The sequence below is a fragment of the Gymnogyps californianus genome, chromosome 10 (assembly GCF_018139145.2).
Source record: "Gymnogyps californianus isolate 813 chromosome 10, ASM1813914v2, whole genome shotgun sequence".
Taxonomy (NCBI): Eukaryota; Metazoa; Chordata; class Aves; order Accipitriformes; family Cathartidae; genus Gymnogyps; species Gymnogyps californianus.
In genome coordinates this window covers 4,447,399-4,470,360 of record NC_059480.1, presented here as the reverse complement: position 1 = coordinate 4,470,360, position 22,962 = coordinate 4,447,399, and the positions used below count along the sequence as shown (strand labels likewise).

At 44.3% G+C, this 22,962-nt stretch overlaps 1 protein-coding gene across 1 annotated transcript in view; it reads left to right on the top strand.

The window, feature by feature from the left end:
- Positions 1-22,962, top strand: part of LOC127019864 (rho guanine nucleotide exchange factor 4-like) — a 123,285-nt gene that overhangs the window by 75,565 nt on the left and 24,758 nt on the right. Inside the window, exon 4 of the mRNA XM_050902107.1 lies at positions 864-1,003. Coding sequence (XP_050758064.1) covers positions 864-1,003 — 140 coding nt within the window. The remainder of the gene's footprint in view (positions 1-863; positions 1,004-22,962) is intronic.

Genomic DNA, 22,962 nt, shown 5'->3' with positions numbered 1-22,962 from the left:
TATGCTCAGTAGCCTATACAAATATGGGATGAATGAATGATTGGTCAACATGCCACTGAAGTGTATTTGCTAATACCTTGAGGAGACCTTAGGAAAAGGTTCCTGCCTATGAAACAGATGAAGTGCTATTTTCTTCTATGCAAGGAGTATAAATGCTGTATTTTTATTTCTCTCAGGCTTATGCTTATATCTTGAGACTTCAATGCTTGTTCTAGCTGTACACCACTAACCCTCCATTATCTGTAGCTTATTCAGGGCTGTTCTGAGTAGAATGGCCCTCCTGTGGTAATAATGGATACTTCTGTAGCAAACACCCCTTTAGGCAACAAAAACGGTTCTCAAATTAAATAAATGTGTGGACAAAGAGGAAAGTGAATGTTTTTCCCAAAGGCTGAGAGTTTCCTTGGTCTGATAAGATTTGGTAAATCATAATCATCAAGGTATGAATTCACAGACATGAGCTTGTTACCTAGTCAAGTTTCCTGTCAACACGGCAATGTCATAATGAAATCGTGTTTGCACCATCTTTGCCCTGCACCTTTTTTCAGAGCCTGTTTTCTTATTCTTACTTGATCTTTTCTTTGCAACATGCAGCAGTTGTTGAATTTTTTTAAATCATGCTTTCCAGTCTAGAAAAAGACACAATCATTTATGGTAACAAAACATGAATGGAGAAAAAGTCTCTGAAAAATGGGCATGCACCAGGCTGGAATTGTGCCCTGAAATTGCCTGTACAGTTTCCTTGTCTTTTTTTCCTTTATGCTGTGTTACAGTGTCCCTCACCCCAGCCAAGCTCATATAATTGATGCAGTGCTGCTGAGGACCTTGTGGTCCATACCAATTTGTTCTTTTTGTTGTTGCAGTGATCGCTGATGGGGCACTGGATAAGACAGCTCTAACAGACGATGTGGGAAGTGAGGAGGACCTGTATGAGGACTTCCGGAGCTCCAACCACCGCTACGGCCACCCTGGTGGAGGTGGAGAGCAGCTTGCCATCAATGAGGTATTGCGCTGCTTGGTTTCTGACAGGCAGGATAAGGAAGGATGCTGGTTCTTGTTGTGAACCGTAAGAGAGGTCAACAACCAAACCAATAATGGCAAAGTGGATGGGGCTTCAAATGTCATTTACTGTGGGTACCACTTACAACTGGGTGATAACAGAGTCTGGGCCTTCCATCAGAGTGCTGTCCGTAACAGTAGAGGACAATGATGTAAGGTAATGCAGAGCCACAGGTCCTGAGCAGGTAACTCTCCTCTTAGGTGTTTTTGGACAGAAAGTTTAAAACCATTAATGAGCAGCCTGGTCAGGGCTGGTGTGAGACTTGAAATGTGGTGTACTGAAGGCGTAAAGGAAATGTTTGAAAAAAAACCCTGGTCTACATACTTCTTTATTGGTAGATGAGAAGGGTGCAAAGTTTAATGTAGGCTTGGTCTTCACTGCTTCTTCCTGCTCCCCAGTAAATTCACTCTAGGGATGTGAAAGACATGCCTTTTTAGTTAGTGCTTTTAGCTATTTTCTTTTATAGTGCTGACACTGATTAACTTGAGATCAGCAATTTAGAAATGTACTACTTAGTTTAACTGATGCTATGAGCAACATATTAACAGGATTTAAGATGTTTTTTTCTGCAAAAATACAATGGCTTTGTCTAATGCATTAGAACTGGCATTCTGCTACACACAGAATGCTTTTTTGGTGGGGTGAACTAATAAGCTTTTTCATTGGAAGAGTGGAGCATGTTCACCATATGAGTGATCTCTTGCACTCTTACACCTTCTTTCTCTCTTCCCTATACTCTGTTACCTTTATATGACCTTCACAAGATGAGAAGGCAAGGATAAAAGATGCATTATATTTTCTTGTGGCTAAGCTATAATTGAAACTATGTTGACTGAGGGTCTGTGCCTGTATGTTTGATATATACGGCGATGGTGCTTCTGGGGTCTGCAAAAGCTCCAGAAAGCTGCACAGTGAGGATAACTGCTTTTCTTCAAAAACAACAACAGCAAATGCTCTTCTAGCAGTTTCCCTGCTCCTAGTGCTCAGAATCCCTGACTACAGCCCTGGGTGCCTGGGGTAAGGAAGAGACTTGCTATATTTTCTTCTCCTATTGCTTACATCCAGGGGTTATCAAACCATGGCCAGAGCTTTTTGATTTAACCTCAGCTGTTTTGGGCTGTTGTCACTGGCAAGCAAACGTTAGTAGAACACCAGAAAATCTTGCGTTGCATTCTCCCACATTTACCTGGTGTGTTTGTGAGAAAGTCCCAGGCACCACAGGAATCAGTCCTGTAGTATGCACTGAGAGCATGGGAGGAGGATTCTGCTACCCCCCCATTCAGGTGCGTGCTTTGGTAAGTCGTCTTAGTGTGTCTCATCAAACAGAACATCCTCTGGACTTGTTGTTTCCTTTTTTTAAAGGAAAAGGCAAAATATTTTACTTTTTTTAAAGGAAATCTTTACAACACTTTAAAATCAGGAAAAAAATTAACTTGGCAGTGGGTCCCTATATCCATCATGCATGTTGTGGTTTTCTCTTCCATCATTCATTATTATTGAGAACAATTGTTTTTCTTTCTTTTCTTAAACTTTCTTTTCTTAAAAGTTGATTTTATTAGAGTAAAATTCCATCATTTAACTTCTAATCAGGAAAGCAAATGGATGTGTCCAAAGCAGGTGTAATTTGTATAGTCTTTGAAGCGTATGTGGGGTTTTGTTGGCCAGTTGACTGGAAGAAAAAAGATTATTTTTGGCTTGTTCCCTAGAAGCTTGCCTGTTCAGGGGCGAACAAAACTGTAAGAACAGGCAGTACATTATTTACTTTGTCAACTGGTTCCTACGGGTAATTAATCCATCACTTTGCTTCACTGAGCCTTAGCAAAGTGCTTTCCTACACAATCACTTCCTGGAACAAAAGAGTACAGTAAAATACAAAATCTCTGAGGTGAAATACTAAATCTGTGAGGTAAGGATTTTACATGAACAGACATCTTAAGTGTTGGAATTGAAATATCTCAAATAGCTGGCAATCAGACAGGCTTATCTTCATCTTCCCTGCTGGACCAAAACCTGGGTATTGATTAGTCTTGAGTATTTTCCATAGTAGTGCTAGGAGTGATGTAGAGTGAAGATATCAATGTCCGATCATTTAGTCACATTTTGTGAGTAGTCTTGTCTTCTGTTTTATTGTATTCCAAATTGCGTTTTATTGGTCGTGGATAAGGAAACTATGGTAACCGCATTATTCTTAGCCTTCTTGGAAGAAGCAGCTTTCAAATAAACAGAGAAGATTGAAATACATTTTTAAGGCATTTGGCAGACCAACTGTTGCATTAAAAAACAAAACATCCAACCACTAAGTTTTAGCTCATTTTGGATCAAGAGAAAATGGTTATGAAATAAAAAAGAAACCTTTCATAAAACTAGAATAATTTATTGGCAAGAAAACTAGAGGGATAAAAGAAAGCTGGGAAGGTTGTATAGAGCCCACCTAAGAAGATCAGCATGAGAGTGTGTAAGAGCCAAAAAAAAATCAATCAAAAATTAATAATAAGGGTTTGGGATGAGAAAAGAGGCAGGGGAAGTAATTTTCTTGGGGCATCTGTTTGACATTCTTTCAAATGCATTCTTGATGCTTGTGAAAAGAGATTTTTGTGTTTAGATTGTACTTGGTGGAGTTTACTTTGTGTTTGTTCCAGATAAAGACCCTATCCTTGTATCTTTGTGCTTCCACAGTATAATTAGGTAAAATGTGGTAAGAGGAAAATCTATACTGCAAATGCATTGTGGTTCTGTCCTTCCAGTGCAGAAATGTTATGTATAGGACAGACATAGCTTCAAGCTTCATGAAATGTGTTATATGTAGACTGAAGTCGAGAACATGAGGGATTAAGCATATAAAAAGCCTGCCTGCCCAGCTCTCAAGTGATCATGGTGATAATGAGGAAAACTATACTGCTTATCAAGTATGGCCTGGGCGAGTAGGCTTAGGCCTGTTTGCTTGGAAATCTCTGATGTGTACAAAGGGTTTATTCTGTCCTGCTGTGTGAAGGGTCCATATGGCTCTGTGCTTTGGAAGAAATGCTATTGCAGTTCAACATGTGGAGTGTTTAGCCCCTTGCAGCCCTAGATGAACAGTACCGTCCCCATCTTGTGAAAGCAAAGCACTAAATGTTTCGAAAATAACAGCAAGAGTCCCTATTTTTTCCTTATCTCTTATGGCTCTATGTTTGATAAGTTTGGAATTTGGTATGTGGAGTCTTGTTCCTGAGGAAATGCATGACTCATTGGCTTCAGCAGGCCAGGATTTTATCTAAGACATGTAACACCATTGCCTTATGTTTTAAAGTGACAATGTTGTAGTATGTTACAGATGTTTGTGCTAACCACTGCTTGTTGACAAGATGCAATTAAGCTAATTGGTTCCAACAGACATATTTCTGATTTAACAAAGTAATTCATACAGAAAAATGTTCAGGAAGTGGTGCAAGCAATACATCCGCTATGTACCAAAGGCGGCAGATACCGTAGCAGTCCTTTCTTTGTCTTACTGAGCAGCGTACAACTGGGGCTGTTGAGTCTCTAAAGCATTATTCTTGTGCTAAGCTCCTTGATCACTCACTGGGAAGTTGTTCTAGGCTCACCCAGTGCTCCTCCAAGCACAGCCAATTTTAAACAAGACAGACATGTAAACTGTTTTTAAAAACAAACAAACAAAACCAAAACAAAACCCAAAACTCATAAAATGTTAATGCAGATGAAATCAGAACCACATATTTTAATTTCGTTAATCGTGAATAATATCCTTTGTAGCATTTTTCCCGTTATCTATCTACATTCCAATTAATAGAAATCTCTTGTGTACTATATGAGGACAAATTTCAAAAGACAGAAAAAATTTAAAATAGTGCTGCAAAATGTTATCATCCCCTTTTTTTAAAAGAGTACAGAATAGGTTGAAAAAGCTATGGTCAGAACAGGTTTCCAGACTGAAAACAGAATTAGAATTATTGATCATATGGAAGCAATATATAACATTCCTGTGTAATCTGGGAGAGGCGATTTATTACTACTTTTATATCTTAATGTGAGTATATTGCTCTCCCAACTGACACTAAAGCAAATAGAAACCAGTTAACAATACCACCTCCCTCTTTTTTTTTTTTTTTTTTTTTTTTTTTTTCCTCTGGAGAGCTTAATTCCTGCTTTTGTGTCTTGCATATTTCTGCAACCAAGGTTGACAATGGTGGTCCAGAAGCAGCAATTATGATTTATTTGCAGAGTACTGTATAAAGCTCAGTGCTGTCAAGGACAAGAAATAATGTTCCCCAATGGACGTAAATCTTTACTGGATCCGATTTTTTTGGTCCCAAGTGCTTGTGTAACTTTGTATAGGGCTCATATGTGAATGTTCAGAGTATGGAGTCAGAATTGTAACTTCTTTTACTGCCTGATGGATTTAGTTTTTACAGTTCTCAGGTCTGCAAACTTCGGAGGTCGTTTCAGAGGGCTTTTTGCAATGGATTTAAAGCAAATCAGTATATTCAAATACTCTGTAGCAATTATGTCTCATCAAACATCAGGATCAGGAGCTAAGTGGTCCTGGGGTCGCCAGAGCCATATTTCTGCTTTCTACCATGGGCAGCCGTGGCTGCTCTGAGCCGCTTTCTCGTGCCCTCATCAACGTTAGGACTTGGTCATCGCCTGCACAAGGGATCCTCCCCCAGCAGGCTGAAGCTGAAGAGAGGGTGATGGAAGCCAGTGTAGCTCACTCAGTCTTTCCTCAGCTGAGGATAATTCACAGTGCTATCTTGCAAGTGGATATTGGGGTTTTTTGGAAGGGTGGGAGACATGGGATAAGCTTTCACACTTGCAGTCATGCAGTGAGCCCTTAGCAATCCAAATGCTTGTTCCCACACATACGCGTGAGGTGTGGGTAGGTAGCTCCCATACCGTGTATGCTGTGGTCTGTAGTGTACACACAGACCACCAGCAGAAGTTCAATCCACACATAAGCATTTCTATAAAACATACAATTTTTTGCTAGACCCATGTTTTCTCTAAATAGCCCTATTAATCTGATACTCATTAGGAACAAACACAAAAAAAACCCCAGGCTTAGCTTAGTTCTTGGGGCAAGAATAGCACATGGGGGCCTGTCACAGTTTTAACTCCTAAACAAAAAAGCTGAGGTGTTACAGTGGAAAGGGCCCTGCACATGCATAAGGGAATGACTGGATTATGGGGTTGGTCTCTGAATTGGACCTAACTCCTCCTTCCAGGAGCCAAACTGAAGAAGCAGAACAGGAGAGGTAGGCTCTGTATTTCTTCTCTTTGTGGGCACGGGTGTGTCCCCACACACATACTGACATGTTTAAAGATGGGAAGGTACTGCCCAAACTTTCATCTGTGGCTGTAAAACAGACCTAAATACATCACTCAAAGGAAATAACTGGAGACAGCAGGATGGCTTTGGAGTTCTTACATGAGCCCTGCCAGCTGTTAAATTGTAAAGACTCTAACAGCTTCTGTTAACGCTTGTTAATGATAGCTTGTGAGTATTAGGGGACTCTTAATAATGTCTGTTGTTTGCTGGCATTAAACATGTTCCCAGTTACTGGGGTGTAGAGAGAGGCTTGGCTCCACAAATAGTTTTCCCCTTGGAGAAAAAATGATCCCACAATGTTTTAACCCCTGAAGTTACTTGTGCAAAATCATCTCAAAGTCTGCCTGTGTTTTATCCAGTGTATCTGTGGGTTCCTAGAACTCTGTCTGATGCTCCCCACCACTTAAAGAAAATATGGCGTGTCTACTGATGCTAATCACGAGAGGTGGTTGTCTCTTTATGGTGAAGGCTGCAACCAACTTCCAATACTTTGGCACCCCGTTAAAAGAGCTCTTTTAATCCATACCAGTGGCACTGTATCCTGTAGGGCTAAGGGTTACATTAGCAGAAGGTCTTGGCTTCCTGCCTGCCACTATGAGGGCCATCTACCATGGCGCCACTAATATCTTCAAATCCTTGCTCTGCTGCACTTGAGTTAGTGTGGCAGGCAGGTGCTAACCCTCTGAGGTTCTGATGGTCCCTACCTGCTGAGGGCTCTCACATGCACCTAATCACAGGCTTTCTAATCTGCCATCCTTCAGCCAGTGTTGCCTGCAGGACCTGATTGTGAAGTGCACATGCTTGATCAGGCCCTGTGCAACGACAGCCAAGGATTACCTGTAAGCAGGTGAAGATGAATGATTTCACCATTCATGTGTAAAGTGGGAGCCTTGCTTTCGAACCTGCCCTCTGTCTGGTACAGAGAAGGAACTTGCCCCTGTCCTTCATGGAGCTCCCAAGGACAGCTAGTGAGATACTTCTTTGGCTTTCAGGGGTCCTTGGTTTGGTACCTAACTCTCCACCGCTGTTCTATGGGAGCAAGAGCATTTGAAGCACTGCAATATTTGCACCCCTTCTAAGACTTGACTTCAAAAGTGTAGCATAAATTAAACTGCAGTTATTCCTGCTTGAAATGGTAGCCTGATGGTGTGCAAAGACAAGTCTGTTTTGCAGAATCTTGCTGTTACAATTCACTCTGCCAATGTCTTTATTTTAAAAATAGTTTTTGGGATGTCCGTGCCCCAGTTCGCTAGTTCAAGAAACACCTGTGATGGATAACAGCACAATAACAAAGTGGATATCGGAGTAAAAAGATTTGCTGAGAGAAGGGGATAAAGAAGGAATGTGACAGAGTAGGAATGCTGGGTAAAGGTTAGTGTAGAGGTTATTCCAGGTTTAAGTGTTTGCATAGAGACAGAGGAGTGAATATATCTGGTTTTATACCATACTTGTGCCTCAGATTCCTCCCAGCATGGTTTTGATATCAGAACATTTCATGGATTCATTCTCCTCTCTCCAAATCCTGACTTAGAGCAGCTCCTCTCTGCAAAGTTTTCTTTTTTTCCTAATCCCCAGAAGACATTTGAATCCTGTGGTGGAAAAATAAAATCCCTCCTGACTCTTCTGGCCCTTCAGAGAGCACTGTTAATCCCTCAAAAGATCTTCCCTGTGAACTTCAGCCCTGTCCTGTGACCAAGGCCCCCTGTCCTACACTCAGTAAACTGGGGGCAGAGTTAGTAGCAAGTTCAGCCATGCTTTAATGCAGTGAAGGCATTGGCATATTCCTTGCAGTTCTATATTACCACTCTGATAAAAGCTGCAAAACTGTGGGAGCTGTAGAGGGAAGAAAGATCAGTGAGAACAACCAAGCTGCTGAAGTGCCAACCCCGCTTTTCCTGAGGCTCATGGAAAGACTCCCCCTTCCTCTGGGGCACTTGGGGCCAGCCCTTGCTCGGTGCCCTCGGCATGCCCTGGGAGAGCCACTGTTCCAGTGCAGGTCAGTCATATGCCTGCTCCTTGCAGCAAAATGAGGAAATGTTACTTGCATTAACCCCACTACTCCCACACTCAAACACACCCGCGCTCCATGGGCAGGCGAACAGAACGGCCTTTGTCCTTAGCAGTATGGGACTGACTGGCACACCTCCATGTGGCACATACTTGTCAGGCAGATTTGCATGGAGTTGTGGAGTGTGATCAGGGCCTCAGAGGACAGGAGTAGAGCTGTGCTGCTTTACAGCAGCAAGTTCAGCTTCTTTCTTGAAGTTTTGGGTTGAGGGGCAGGCGCAGCTGTAGGGAACAGTGACCTAGAAAGGTGTTGATGGGGGTTATTCTTTTTCAATCCTACTTCTGGCTGTTTTTATCTATAATCTTTAGAGAGCATCCTGCTTCTGGCTATTCCACTGAGTTGCCACTGGCAAGTTCTTCATGTCAACGGGTTTTGTGAAAAGAAAGCAGGCTGCTTGAGCTATCCAATATGGACTGAATGTCCTGTTTTTTTCACATTCCTCTGTCCCTAACAGATGCTTTGCTAGTAAAGCAGAGGGGCACCTTGTTCATTTACTGTTGGGGCTATCAATTTCCCATCCTTGCTTTGCTGATCATCTTGATAGCCACTTACCAAGTTTGCTTCTGAGCTGTATCTTAGATTGTTACTAATTTCTTGGTCAATGGGGCAGGCTCTTGGAGAACGGACCATCAAGACTCGTTCTTCAGGGTGTGCTGTTCTGCTGCATTTTTTCCAGCCTGCTGGCTAAAACAGAGGTATCAGGAAAAGGTGGCCTCGGGAGGCCACTTGACCATGTAAAATTTCTGCCCTGCTTTTCTGTTGTGTGGGACATAAAAATGTCTAGCCTGGTTCTTATATGCAGCTTATGTATGTCTTTTACCCTCTTATAGCTTTTCTCATTCTCATAGTCCATGGAGCTTGTTGTTGTTCCCAGCCCTCCTATGGCTCCTTTAATTGCACCAGAAGACAATGAAGGAGGATTCTCAAATTAACATTATTACATGCCAGCTTGGAAGAACTTTACAGAGCTGTTACTTGTAAGCAGTTTTCCTGTTTTCTACATCTGCAAGACTGGTATATTCTGTAAGAGGTGAGGAGGCTGAGCAGTCAGAGAAGTGTCATAACACTGCTCTGCAACCAAACGCATTTTTTTAAAGATGACAGCTAAAGGAACCCTGTACTCATATTTTATAATCTGTAGGCTCAACAGAATATGCCAGACAGCCCAAAACTACATGGCTTTCTTGAAAACTCCTGTGTAGTCAGAAAGAAAGGAGTCTTATGGTCTAGAAACAACCAAAAAATAAAGCTTGCCCCTGTTCCCCCCCCGCCACCTCTCTTAAAAAATCTTACAGGATTATCTTTTAGTGTTTTTTCAGCTCTGTACATTATGCATCTTCCTCTGCCCCGTGTTAGTCACCACATTCATCTTGTCACTCACCTTGCACTATTATTCATCCCCTTCTTCTCACCCACTTTATCTATTTTCACTGGCTTCATTGGAGCTTCCTCTGACCTCACCTGCTTCAAGTCCCACAACTCCACCCATGCCTGTTCCCTCTCTCCTTTCCCTGACTTTTCTCAGAGTATTTCTCTGCCTCTCTTTCTCCCTTATTTCTCTGTTCCAGCCCACGTAGTGCCCAAATGAAGACCATTCCTTGTCTTTCTGTGTTATCCATGGCTGTCAAATTTTCAGCTCAAAAACAGGATAGCCAAAAGAAAAAAAAGCATTAAAATAATTTCTAGGACCTCCTGAACATCTCCTCCCTCAGTCACTAAGGATGTCGTTGCCACCCTGTCTGTTCCTCAGCTCTGTAACAAGAGTGTCATCTATTCTGGCCCCTTTCTAGCTATTGCATTCAAGCTGTTAATTTTGCCAGGTCTCTAAGATGCAGCATTTCCTTTCCTAGCCATCCATCTGACCGTATATCCTATTCAGCCTGTCTTTGTTTCAGAGCATCATTAATACAGCATCCTTTGTTCTGCCTGTGTCCAATTTTGTATTGAAAAGACCCATTTTCCTATGCTATTGCATGGACTGTGCCAGCCTGTCTTTGCTTCTCTCTGCTTGTTCCTTGCTCCACCACACCTATCATAACATGCTTTGTTTTGTTTCCCAGGACATTCCTGTCTGTATCCTTTGCCTGTCATCTGTCATTCAGTATTGAGAGAGAATGTTCCACCTTCAGTCAAACCCAAATGCATGCCCAGCACTAGCCCATCCCGCCCTGGAAATGTGTCATCTTCTGTGTGTGATGCTGGAAGCTCCCTTGCCTCAGCTGACAGAAGTGCGTGGGATGTGTTGTGTCGGTACGTGGCTCACAGCAGCAACACGGTTCCTCTGACACTGGAGCTCTAGGCCATCACAATAATTCCCAGATGCTTCAAACATGTTAATAGTTATTGTTGCTGTTCTTGAAAATAAAACTTGCTTTAGGAGAAATTGGAAGATTTTCTAGCTTTAGTAGAGTCTGAAAGCAAAAGACTGGTTGCTAAGCAGATTCTGTTTTGTTTTGTTTTTTTTTAATTGTTGTCAAGGGTGGCCCATCTAAATGGCTGCTTTTCTTGCAGTGTACCAATGTCGCCATGCCTTAATCTATGCACTACACAAAGAAACTGGTAGGCCAGTTTTCTTTCCATTGATAATTATCTGGTGAATCTCAGTAGTCAAGAGAACAGCTTGTAACATTTTGGCAGTATTACATGAGTAAACTGTCCAGGGAAGTACTGGCTGTAAAAGCTGTGTGGGCTTAAACCATGCAGTACTAGCTAGAGAAACATGCAGTGGGAGTAACTGTGCTCTAGTAACACAGTGTTACACACTGTAAAATTCAAAGCAAATTGTGGGCCTTTGACAGACTGTTTTCCATTTTAGAAATATATAATCATATGCAGTTTAAGAAGCTGTACTTGTTCTGATGTTTTCTGGCCATGGCTCAATAGTGAACGACATGCTTTTGGGAGGTGTTAGCTGCAGTCATTATGGAGGGTTAATTCAATGCGTAAGAGGGTCGATAGTTGCTTAGTTTGGATGCTGGGCAAAGTGTGATAGTGGGATATTTGGGAGTTAAGGAAACTTGGTTTTCATGAATTGATTTGCAGGTAGCAATGCTTGCCCCTCTCAGAATTTCATTCTCAGTCCTTGTTTTCAGATGCTGAACTGAAAACTGAGTAGAAATTTGTCCATTGAATGTCCACTCAGAGCCTGGATTCTTTTTTGAAAGATGCATTTGAAATGGTTTGATCACCCCAGTGTTATTAGGTGGAAGTATTTTCATCACCCAATTAAAAAAATAAAAATTAATAGAAGCTTCTTTCCCAAGAAGCTCTTCAACAGCACTGTGTTATGAAAAGGGCAGTAATAATTTGGTGATTTTTACGTCAAAGAAAGGTGAAAGAGGGGAAAAAAACCCAGTCGTATGGATCCAAGTGAAATTTTTTACTTTGGCTGTTGAACTGTTGAAGGTTTTTGTGTGTGCTGAACATGTTCTCTTCCTCTGTAGTTCTGTATACAGCACCCAAACAGCCAGTGATGCCAACTAGAGGGATAGGGAAGTTCGTATTTGTCTGTGGCTTCATTGGTGTAAAAAGAGAGAGTAATGCTACCTCAGAAGATACCCTATTTAGGAACATCTTAGGAAAACTTGTAAAGAAGTTAGTATTTGCATACTCAGTGCTGTATTTGCATGGTATGCAAAGCTCTGTTGAATAGAGCACGCCAGCATACCACAGAGCTGACTGCCTGGTTTGTCCATGCTCTGTGCCCTGTGCAGAGAATGATGCAATGTGGCTGGGGCAAAAAGTATGTATCTGTGTATCAGATGGGCCTAATCCAGTCTGAAATTCTAGCAGTTCTTCTCCTGTCTTTGTTACTTGTTAATATTTTGACATTTTTCACCTCGTTGGAGAGAGAGTGTTGATGAATGACCCAGTAAGAGTGTTCTTTTTCCCTCTAGTGATTTTTAGAGCACAGTTTATTTGTGCCTACAATACTAATGCGTCCTTGGCTTTAAGAGGAGTTGAATTGCGTTGTGTGTTTTGTACTTGTAGCAAGCACATCCCTGTTTGTGCTAAGTCAAGTATAGGAAGTCCTGGAAATGTGCTTTAGCATGGTATCTAGCTTACTACTTGGAGCCTTTCTTTCCAAGTCTGCTCTCTTGTGAGAGAGCGGAAAGGTGCTGATGGCGGGGCTTGTCCTCTTTGCACAGCTGCACTCGGGGGCCTCTCTCTGTGGCATGTGCTCTTTGCTTTCCCAATGCACTGGATATAACTTCACTGCTTGTCTCCTCCGTTATTTATTTGCCTGTTCTACTGAAGCACCTGTGCTGCTTATTACAGTTATTAATTTTTCACATTTATGTACATGTGCCTTTCAGTTCCCAGTTCAGCTGCTACAACACTGAAATGCTCTTTTTGTTTGGCAGACAAGTGGGTTTGTCTGTACACTCCTGGCCTCCTAAAACTGACACCTAAAACAGTCTTCAAAAGCTTAGGCCCCATTTGCTGCATAAACAAGCAAGGTGACGAGAAAGGGCTAGACAATAATTGGTATCATTTTGATGAAAAGTAAAGGGGTGTCTTTCTGTTTCTGGTTTGTCTAATATTAGACCGGAGGTTCTTGAATAATTTACTCTCTGAAGGCTTGGTCACTGACCAACTTCTGTGACTGCAGCATGGGTTTGTGTGCGATCAGACCTTCGAGCCTGCTCTGCGCTCAGCACTTGCGTTTGAGTGGCAGCGTTATTCCCTTGGTGCAGTCCTGGCTGAGAATGGCTCTTAGAGGAGGGATTGGAAGTAAATTATTACAATTGCAAATCAGATTCCAATGAAGATTGTGCAACACTTGAAATATGCTCCCTCAGTGATAGTTATACAAACTAAGTCCCACTCTACTACAAGTGACAAGGTAAAACCTTCAGCTATTTAATCTCTTGCTGATGCCGCCTACCACAGAAGCATGTCTGACCAGTGAGGAATAAGAATGAGGCTTTATTTCTGTATTGAAAAATGTCACATGGTGTTTAGCAGTGTGTGGCAGGAGCTGGAGAGCCCCCTGCCCCCCACAAACACTTTGAGTTACCATGGGAGTAACTCCCCCATGCACAGACTCTGCAAAGGACTGTGTGAGGGGATTCACTGCGTGGGGGTGAAAACAAAAGCCAGGTCACAGCTAGAGTCACTCTGCAGTTTTTGTCCTTGTCGAGAGCAGTTTCTACTCATGCTTGCTTATTCACAGGGGGGTCAGAAGGGTGACTGCAGCTTAACATTAATTGTGTAATGCTCCAAGATGTAGACAGGGTAAACATGTTATATGTGCCTAGGCAATGTAGTGCAAGAGGGCACTTAGGTCTGTACATCAGAAAAGCAAAGGAACATAGCTGTGGCTTAGGATGTTTCTTAGAGACAGCTCCAACAAAGTTAGGTGAAAATATGCCCTCCAATACAATTTTGCATCTTTTTTTCTGCGTTTTCATCTTGGTTTCAGTTTCCAGCCCAACTTCTCCTTCCAGGCGGTCTCAGAGCAGTGTCCAAGAAGTAAACTACTTTCCCCTTTAAGATGTCTTTATAGATATTGAGTCAAACTTTCTGTGCTTTCGCCTTCAAATGCTCGAGCATGTTCATGAGTGGCAAAGATTTCAGGAGATTACTGGAGAATTACATTATCATGGATTTTAGAAATTGCCCGGTATCCTGTGGCACCAACAGCATACCTCTGCCAGCTTGACTCACCAGTGTGTATTGGTGGGTCACTGGAGTTTATCTATTTCTTTTCAGTGTAACTAAGTGACTAGTGAAGATGGTAGTTGCTGTGCAGGTTTCAAAGAAGCATGTGTGATCATGCTTCCCATTCACCATGATATTCTCCTGAATATCCACATCCCTCCCAAATACTGTTTGGTGGCTTATGCCCAAACTCAATCAGTTCATGAAAAGCCTTCAAAACCAGACAAGGTTTGCAGAATGGCCAGGAGTTGAACAATGCAATGATGTGAGTCAACTGTGGACCTGAAGAACTTTCATTAAATTGAAGTCTGCAAGCTTAGGGATCTAAGTATTATGCTGTGGTGCATATGGCAGGGAGAATTGGTTTTTCAAAGCCGTTAAGTGAATGCAGGCCAGAAACTCAAAAACACCTGGGAGCTTGGGCAGTCTGTGGATCCCAGTAGTTTGCTCCGTATATGAAGTTCTGCTTACCAGGTCTTGAAGCTGCACTGAGAGCAGAAGCCCTCGTCCTACACATTGTTCCCCTTCTTCTATATTTAGGCTAGAGACAAGGAGATTTGCAGGATCTTTAAGTTCAGAAACCAGCAAACTGAAGTAATTCTAGATTTGATTTTATAATGCCTAAAAAAGACAGATATCTTGACCATTGCGGAAGCATAAGGAGACAGTGGAAGTTGTTTGACTGCTGAGCACTTTCTACATAAACCCTGCTGAGGTTAGCACAATTTGGGAAAAAAACAAAATGAAAGAAAAGTACCCAGCCAGACCGTAACTCTTAAACCTTTTCCCTTTTAAATCTCTCACCCTGCTGTGTTCCAGGATACATACCGGAGCTATACAGATCTTCAAGAAACATTATTGGCATTGATGTGCTAACACCTGAAAAAAGACAGCTTTTTTTTATATGCATTCTCTCAATTGTGAGAGCAGCTGAGTGTGTTCTGTTCATACCCACATCATGTGGCGGCTCCCTCACTGCCCTTCCCAGAGATGGATGCTACCACAGGTGCTTAGCAGTTAGTCTGTTTAAGGGGGGAGCCATGACTTCTGGTTCCTGCTCCTAGGAACGTGTGTGTGCATATATATATACACACACACACAATGGGGTTTTGGATTTTTTTTTCATGTTTGAATCTATTGAGTGAAGTGCAGAGTCATCCTCTTTGCACCCAGCTCCATGTACTACCTACTGTATCATCTAGCCCTTGCTCCAGGGGCTGGATTGCTGGGTTCATATTTCTCAGTTTCACAAGGGGGTGTGCGTGGGGTGAGCACGTGAGAACTGGAAGATGTGGAATTACCTCCCACCAATGAAGGACTTGAATACTGGGTCCTCCTCTTCCTTTCCTGGGGAGTGCTATTACTGCCGGCTGTTGAGTAAAAGGTGGACTCCGCTTTGCTGACTAGAGGAAAGAAAAGGCTGCAACTGTAGCCAAAGAGCCTGTCTGTGATGGGTACTGTCCAAGAACCATCCCTGACCTTTCCAAGGAGGAGTACCTTTTCATCCTGATCCTGATCAGACATTGGTGGGAGCTATGCTTAGGCTGGGGCATCTGTGAGTGTACCCCAGGCAGCTTGATGCTTGGTGAACTTCACAGTCGAGCAGCAAAATGTTCATAAAAGCAAGTTTAGGGTTGTGCAGAGCTGACTGGAGGTTTTCTGGTTGCAGAGATTTGGGTTTTAAGTGCCTCTGTCCCACGGAGGCGTTGGCAGAGGTAGCCAAGTCCTTTAGACATTCTGGCTCCAGGAGCCTGCCAGGAAGTGGATGGCAGAGTCCAACAGGAGCCACTTCTCCTGGACCCCCAGTCAGAGGGCTGCATCTCCCCCTGTCCTCCTCACGAACACCCAGCAGCTTGTTGCACACTCAGGTGTGTGGGAAGCTGTGCGTGCCCTCGCCAGCAGCTTTCCCCAGCCCCACCCGGAGCAGCAGGATTTGCCGTCTGGCAGGACTTGTCTCTATTGCTGGCACGCTCTTAGTGCGGGTGGAAGGATTTAAAAAAGCAGCCACCTAATCCACTCCTGACCCTCCTTAAAAGCCTCCCCTGCACACCGCCACGTCGGGCTGGCGCTTGCCGCGTTGCTAAGGCCTGCATGTATCCTGGAGACGGCGCCCAGCAAATAGCTGAGCCGCTCTCTGGAAAGCCAATATCGCAGTCTGGATTGCAGTGCTCCGGCACGCTCAGGCTTTCTGCAAGAAGGAACTGAATGTCTTCCTTCTGCTAAAGCGATGGCGACGGTTCCTTTGGCAAAGAAGATGTGGAAACCCACGGATGTGCTGATAAGCATCCCCCTGAGATAAGGGGGGGGGGAGGGGGCATTTTGGCACACGTGCCGTGCAGGACCAGCAATGGCTGTGTCGAACCATTTAGACTTCTGCTTTTGAGAGCTGCAAAACAGCTTTAGTTCACAGCCCTCTGCCCCTATCCGTGCCCCTGCTGTGGGCTGCACAGCGGTCACCTAAGAAGACTGCTGCTTTTTTTTTTTTTTTTTTTTTTTTCCGGGGGCTGAAGCCATGGCAAAGGTCCCCGACCGAAGCAGGCACAAATGGAGTGCGCTTCACACTTTCCTCCGCTGCAACATGAACCCGGAGACCCAGCGGGTAGTGGTCTTTGTCATCCTCCTCTTCCTCATCATCGTCAACGTGGTGCTGATGTTTCTTTTGGCATTTCACTGAAGGAGGACTGCCGGTAGTGGTGTGGTGCATGGGGGTTTCCAGGACTGGGCGACAAATCAGCAGGTCAGCTTGTCGTTGTCTGCCTCTGGTCTGCTTGTCTGCCGTTACGGTAACTGTGTGTCTCAGAGCATCCCTCCTTTGTTTTTTAATCATCACCACCTTCCCCACCCTGCTCCCCTCACTCTCCTCCTGTCATCACCTGTGCCTTGCGGTTTGGATCACCGTTAAACCAGAGAAAGGGAAAGAGGTAACAGAGCCAACCTGCTTAATCGTAACCGCTCTCCGTGGCACTAAACAGCCTCGATTCCTAATGATGACGATACTGTGCCTATATGTAGCACTTCTCAGCCCTGGAGAAGCCCAAAGTGCTGCTGCTTTGTTTGCAGAGGGACAGTCATCCTATAACGAGCCCTTACACAAGGACCTGCTACATGTAAACACCTGCTGTAAAAAGCTGAACACCGTTAATGCCTCTGTTGCTCTGCCATTGTGAACATTGTGCTGTGCAGTGGCCTGAGTAATGCCCATTTAGCCAAAGTGATTGATCAATAGAGTGTATCAGGAATTCGGGCTGAATAAACACTGCAGCAGCGTGGAAGGAGTGTTTTGTTGGCTTTTATCCCGTTTCCTTTATTATATCTCAGTGCTTATCTGCTACATGTATTAAAATGGCTGGCAGAACCACAGTACAGGACACTGCTTGCAGACCACATGTTTCTCACTGGCCAGTAGTAGCCATGCACAGAGGGGAAGCGACTCGAGGAGCACTCCTGTAGACCCGTTAGGAGGGAAGGGCAGCAAAGCAGCGTGCTCGCTCCAGGCCTGTTCACCTCAATAACGTTTTATCGGCAGCCCTGTACATCACAGCACTTCCAGGCTTGGGCATTGGCACCTCAATGGAGCAACCTTCTACTTGATGGCATTGAAGGAGACCAATTCCTGCAGGAAGACAAACTGGAAAGGAAGCCATGGTGCACTGTTCTTAATGACACTGCTTGCATTTGTGCTGGAGACTGTGCAAAATATCCAAGCCCTTAAAATTCAGCAGGATCCTTCATTTTGTGTGTTAGGTAATCTGCAATTTAAGTACAGCTTTCACGAGGGCAGTGCATTTGCTGGCACTAATGGTTGAAGTTACTGCAGTCCTTTCAGACCTGAATGTTTATGGGTCCTGGAGTCTGAGCTGATGTTGAGAAAGGCCGGATGGTGGTGTTGTCTCTGTCACCATGAGTGATGTACTCTGTACCAGTTATTTATGTGATTGTGTGTAATACATTAGTGTTGTACAAAACTGTGTCACTTTAGCACACAAAGAAATGAAATTTGTACTTGCTGAGCTCCTTTCTGTTACATCTGAGGTATGGAATATCGTTTTCCTTGAGAGAGGAGAGTCTCCTGCAGTGCTGGGTGTGGGGCAGCAGCAGGCCCCAGCTCTCTGCACTTCTCTGGGAATCTCTTATGTAGATGAACAGTTTGAATTATTAAAAATCTCAGACTAGGCTATTAACTCTGTTAGCTAGACATTGTGATAAACAGCCACTGGAACCATCCGGTATATGTTGTTTTCTGAAGTTACCATTTCAAAAAAACCTCCAAACCTCAGCGTACAACACTGCCTTTCAAACAAATGTTTTCTTTCCCCTCTAAACTTTACCTTTGGTCTTAGTTACAGCTGGAATCAGAACTTTATGGCATAAGGTGGAAAAAAGATTGTTTATTGGAAGGGACAAGTGAAAGACGTGAAAGCATACCTCAGTCTTCAAATGACAGATGAGGGACCAAAGTATGTCTTTGGGGTCATAGGTGTCAGTGACAGAAAGCTTTTGGCAGCTGCTTGTGAGGGCAGATCATGCCCAAGATTTGAGCAGGCTCTGAAAGTGCTTGAGCATTCAGAAGCTCTCACCCCTCATCTAGTTGGGTGAGTATTTTGCTCTTGACAGCAGTGGGAGCAATAACAGACCTCAGCATCATGGCAGGCCCTGCAATGTGTTTCAACTGTCAGTTATTGTTGTCTCGCCTGCTCTGTATCTTGAAATAGTGCAAAACACATCTGGTGTTAGATAAGAACTGCGGTTATTCACAGGGCTTGCACGTACACATGTAGCTCTGGAGAGTATCCGGTAGGTCGACTCCATTCATAATCCTAACGTTTGGCTCAACATATAGAAGCCATGTGGGGTAGCTGGTAAGCTGAGCACAAACGTCTGCCAGCCAGGACTGATCCTAGAGTCACGAAGTGACTCATGCTCTTGTTTAGCTCGGTGTCATGTCACTGAAATGCTCCTTGGGTGGCTTTTGTCACTGAACTGGAGACGGTAGCTTCCTGTTACGCTCTGCCTAGGAAGTGCTTCAGGGAAGTTTTCCAGGAACTTCTTTTTATTTAGTGTCCTGCAAAATTGATTAGGTGGCTGGAGCTGGTCTTGTGGTGATGAAGTAATTCACCCTCTGCTAGCTGCTGCTTGCTCAGTTTAGGGATGCCCTATTCCAGCTGTTCGCTAGAGGACTGTGCTGGCTTTGGAAGGGATCAAATACCACATCCGGTGATGGCGGGCTCCCAGGGCAGGCACAGCCCTGCTGTGAGCAGGCAGGTGCTCCCACAATGCTGCAGCCTCCTCCTTCCCTTCTCTCTCTGGCCCACTTTTACCACATCTACACCATACCTGGTACGGTGTCCTTATTTCCAAAAAGTTCCCTTTGCTCTGCCCAGCTGCTGTGGCTGTGGGAGCCAGAGCCATTTGCCTTTGCTTCTTTGACACATCAAAGCTTGTGTAGAAGCAGCCAATGCATGTAATGGGAGGTGGAGGAGTGCCATGCTAACAGCTAATCCAGCGCCCCAAAATGCTCACTGCTGATACTAGAGAAAACGTAAGTCTCAGGAATAACATGAGTTTGGGCAGTTAATGCCTCTGAGGTACAGAGCTGCCATATTGCTTCCTGCAGGGCAGCTCACCTCTCTGGGAAATGTTGCAGTTGTTGACACAAAGGACCTGAAACTTCCCCAGTGGGAGAAGACCTGCCTGCTGCTAGAGAAATAAAGCAAAAAACTGTTTTCTTCAAGGGCTACAGGGAGTCCAGGACAGTGAGGGATAACCTGAAAGAAAAGTATGTTATAGAAAAAGGTAATGCAACCCCTGGTGAAATTGCCTCTCCTTTTGCTGTATGGGGCAATTTGCATTACCCCTGCATAGGGCAATTTCACCAGATTATTGGTACCAGAATAGGTGGGAGCAAAAAAAAGTAGAATTGTTCGTGTATTTAAAAATTCTGATAAGACAAATTGCAAGATTACAGAGTACTCATTGGAGATGTGTGTTATAACACTGCCTGCTGCAGGTGTTAATGCTGGTTGCTAAGAGCCTGGGAACACTTTTCCTCTTAATATTTAATGGTAGGTGAATTTTAATTTTCTCTTTCCACTGCTTGTCCAGGTGTTTGATACCTGACTAATCCTGAAGTATCTGTGTTGAGTTTTGTTATGGGGAACTCAGTGTTTTTCTCCTTCCTCAACTTCACCTACAGCCCTATACATTCAGCTGGAAGCTGCAGTTGACATAGACGTGTTAATCAGTCTGATACCAGTTGTGACTCATTCAAACCTGCCTCAGATCTTGGCTGAAGAAGCTGCGATGGCCAATAAAGCCCAGGAAAAATAAAGCTGGTGAAGGATCCCTGAATCATGTACAGGAGCTGTAGATGGTGATAGAAGGACAGTGGGGAAGGAGAAGCCTTTGGCATTTCTGCCAACAAAGTTGGGTTTTTTAATTTGCTTTCAGTGCACTTATTTCACACGAGACAGGTGCTCTGCAGGAAGGCTGTGATTGCCTTCCCTGCAGTCATCTGAACATCAGGCTCTGCCATGGCATTTGGGCTGTAGCCCCAGGGAGGGAGCAGCACGGCCAGGGAAGGGGGACCCACGCAGTCACTGCCCCTCTGCAAAGCTCTTGGGGTGCCTGGTGCCCACTGTGCTCTCCGCTCCTGCTGCAGACCACGTCGTGTCAGCTGGGCCCTTTTGTGGCTGCTGGACTCCTCCTTCTCCTCCCTGGGGTGCAGGGTAAGAGCTGTGCCTCCACTCTTTTCCCTGTGCTGCCACTGTGGTGCTGGTGTACTCAAGCTGCGTGGCAAAGCAGCGTGCAGGGATGAGGCAGGGTTCCCCAAGCCCTGCACGGGTAGTTTGAGTTGCCCCTGCGTGGGGCAAGTTCACCAGAACATTTAACAGGCAAGAGCTTTGGTCTGCTACTGCTTTACTTTGAGCCTTGCAAGTGCAAAGAGCATCTATGAATAGGAGTGAGACCAAGACGACATTTCCAAAGGGAGATCTGGGCTTTAGATTGTATCTTTTCTGAATTTGTTCTCCCAGGCTAAACTCATTTCTGTGGTGATATGTGATATCTGCTGTCTTTGCGATTTATTCTTGGAATCTAAGATATGAGCTGGCCAGATAAGAAGCACAGTAAGCATTTTAGGATGATACCATCAACAATTACTTTTAATTAATGCTTTCAGTGGTTTGATTTAAAGAAAAAAAAAACAAAAACAAAAGAAGTCCTATTGCACAGGTTAAAGAAAGATTTTAAGAGGGGGAGTACTTGTTATTTATGCCGTGTCACTGGGCTTGTTAAGTACAGAATGTGCTGGAAACTCTGGAATAAAATGATGTCTGATTTGAATCTTTGTATCTGTTCTTTGGCTGGGATTACTCCAGGCATGACTGTGGTTGTCACATATAGTGCACGCAGTCTGTGTCTGCGTTCGGCAGTAGTGGAAATGGGACTCAAAGTGGTAGCATGGACCTGCTGAAGGCCCACAATGGCATCCTCTATCCTGTTGCACACGTGCAAGCCTTCTGCATTTGTAATTGATAAGCGATACTCAGCTCAGCTATGCTGGTAATGCTAAAAGAAAGATGTCTCCCCAAGTACCAAGAGGATGGATGTTGCTGAACCTTTCAGCAGAGGAGTCAGTCAAGTGTGAAGGACCATGGAGAGGGAAACCTGGGAGTTTGCTCTCCCTTGTAGCTGACCAGCTGATCTGGCTCCTCGGGAACAGGGGCCTGGTGGAGGGCTCTGGTCCCACGCATCCTGCTGCAGCACAGAGGTCCCGCATCTTCCCCTTCTGCCTCCAGGGAGGGAGACCCTAGCGCAGTCCCTTCCAGCATGCTTTTCCCTCCAGAGAGCACCAGTTTCACACTGGGCACCTGAATCTCTGCTGTCCCTTGGTGGCAGAGCAAGTAGAGCCTCCACCAGCTGGGGGAACAGGGGCTGCCTTCAGGCCCCTCCTTCCTTCCTGCAGCAGCTCCTATCCAGAGCAGGCTGCTGGGCAAAGCCAAGGTGACACAGGGCATGGGGCAAACCACCATAGCATCCACACTTAAAAATCGTGTGCTTGTTCAGTGTTGCATCCATTTAGGATATCAACACAAGAATGGAATTAGTATGTTGTCTTCTACTAAGCTGTGCTGGTTTGTAGCGACCACTGTGCAGGAGCAGTACATGAATGTTATTTATAGGCCCAGTGTCTATAGCCTTTGTGGTAATGTGGCTCAGAATAGCATGGTAGAGCTGGGTTTGACTGCTTCTGGTTGTTTTGAATCATGATCTTGTCCAGTCTTGACATGTTGAGTGTCTGCAGAGTTGTGGCAAACTTTGTATGGAAATACAAACACTATACGTAGGCATCACATGTGAGTCTAAAGAGCTACACCAGGATCTCTCAGCAGCAGTCTAACACAGCTTTCCTCACCTCACCAAATGAAATAGTTCCAGCAGGAGATTAAGAAAAGACGGGCTGCTAAGGAGTCATGACTTAGTATTTTTAGTATCCCAATTCACACCTGTAGTGCCCAGGAGTCAGGACTTGTTATACTAAGCACCATCTAATTATGTAGTGAGAAGATTTGCACTAGACGTCAAGAGAGGAGAGCCAGGGACTGCAGTATCCTATTGCTGCCTGATTTACTGGAATGTGCTCTGCATTGAGCTGCTTTTGCAAAACTACTTTGTCGTACTGAAAAGCCTGTGGCCACTATGGGAGGGTTCTGCAGGGAGTCAAGGCGACTAAAATGAGAACCTGTGGGGAACAGATGTGTTGATCTTTTCCTATTTGGACTAAAGAAGCCACGTTCTGCAGGAGGAACAGCAGGTGCTTCAGTCTCCCATAGTTAGAGGGCTTGT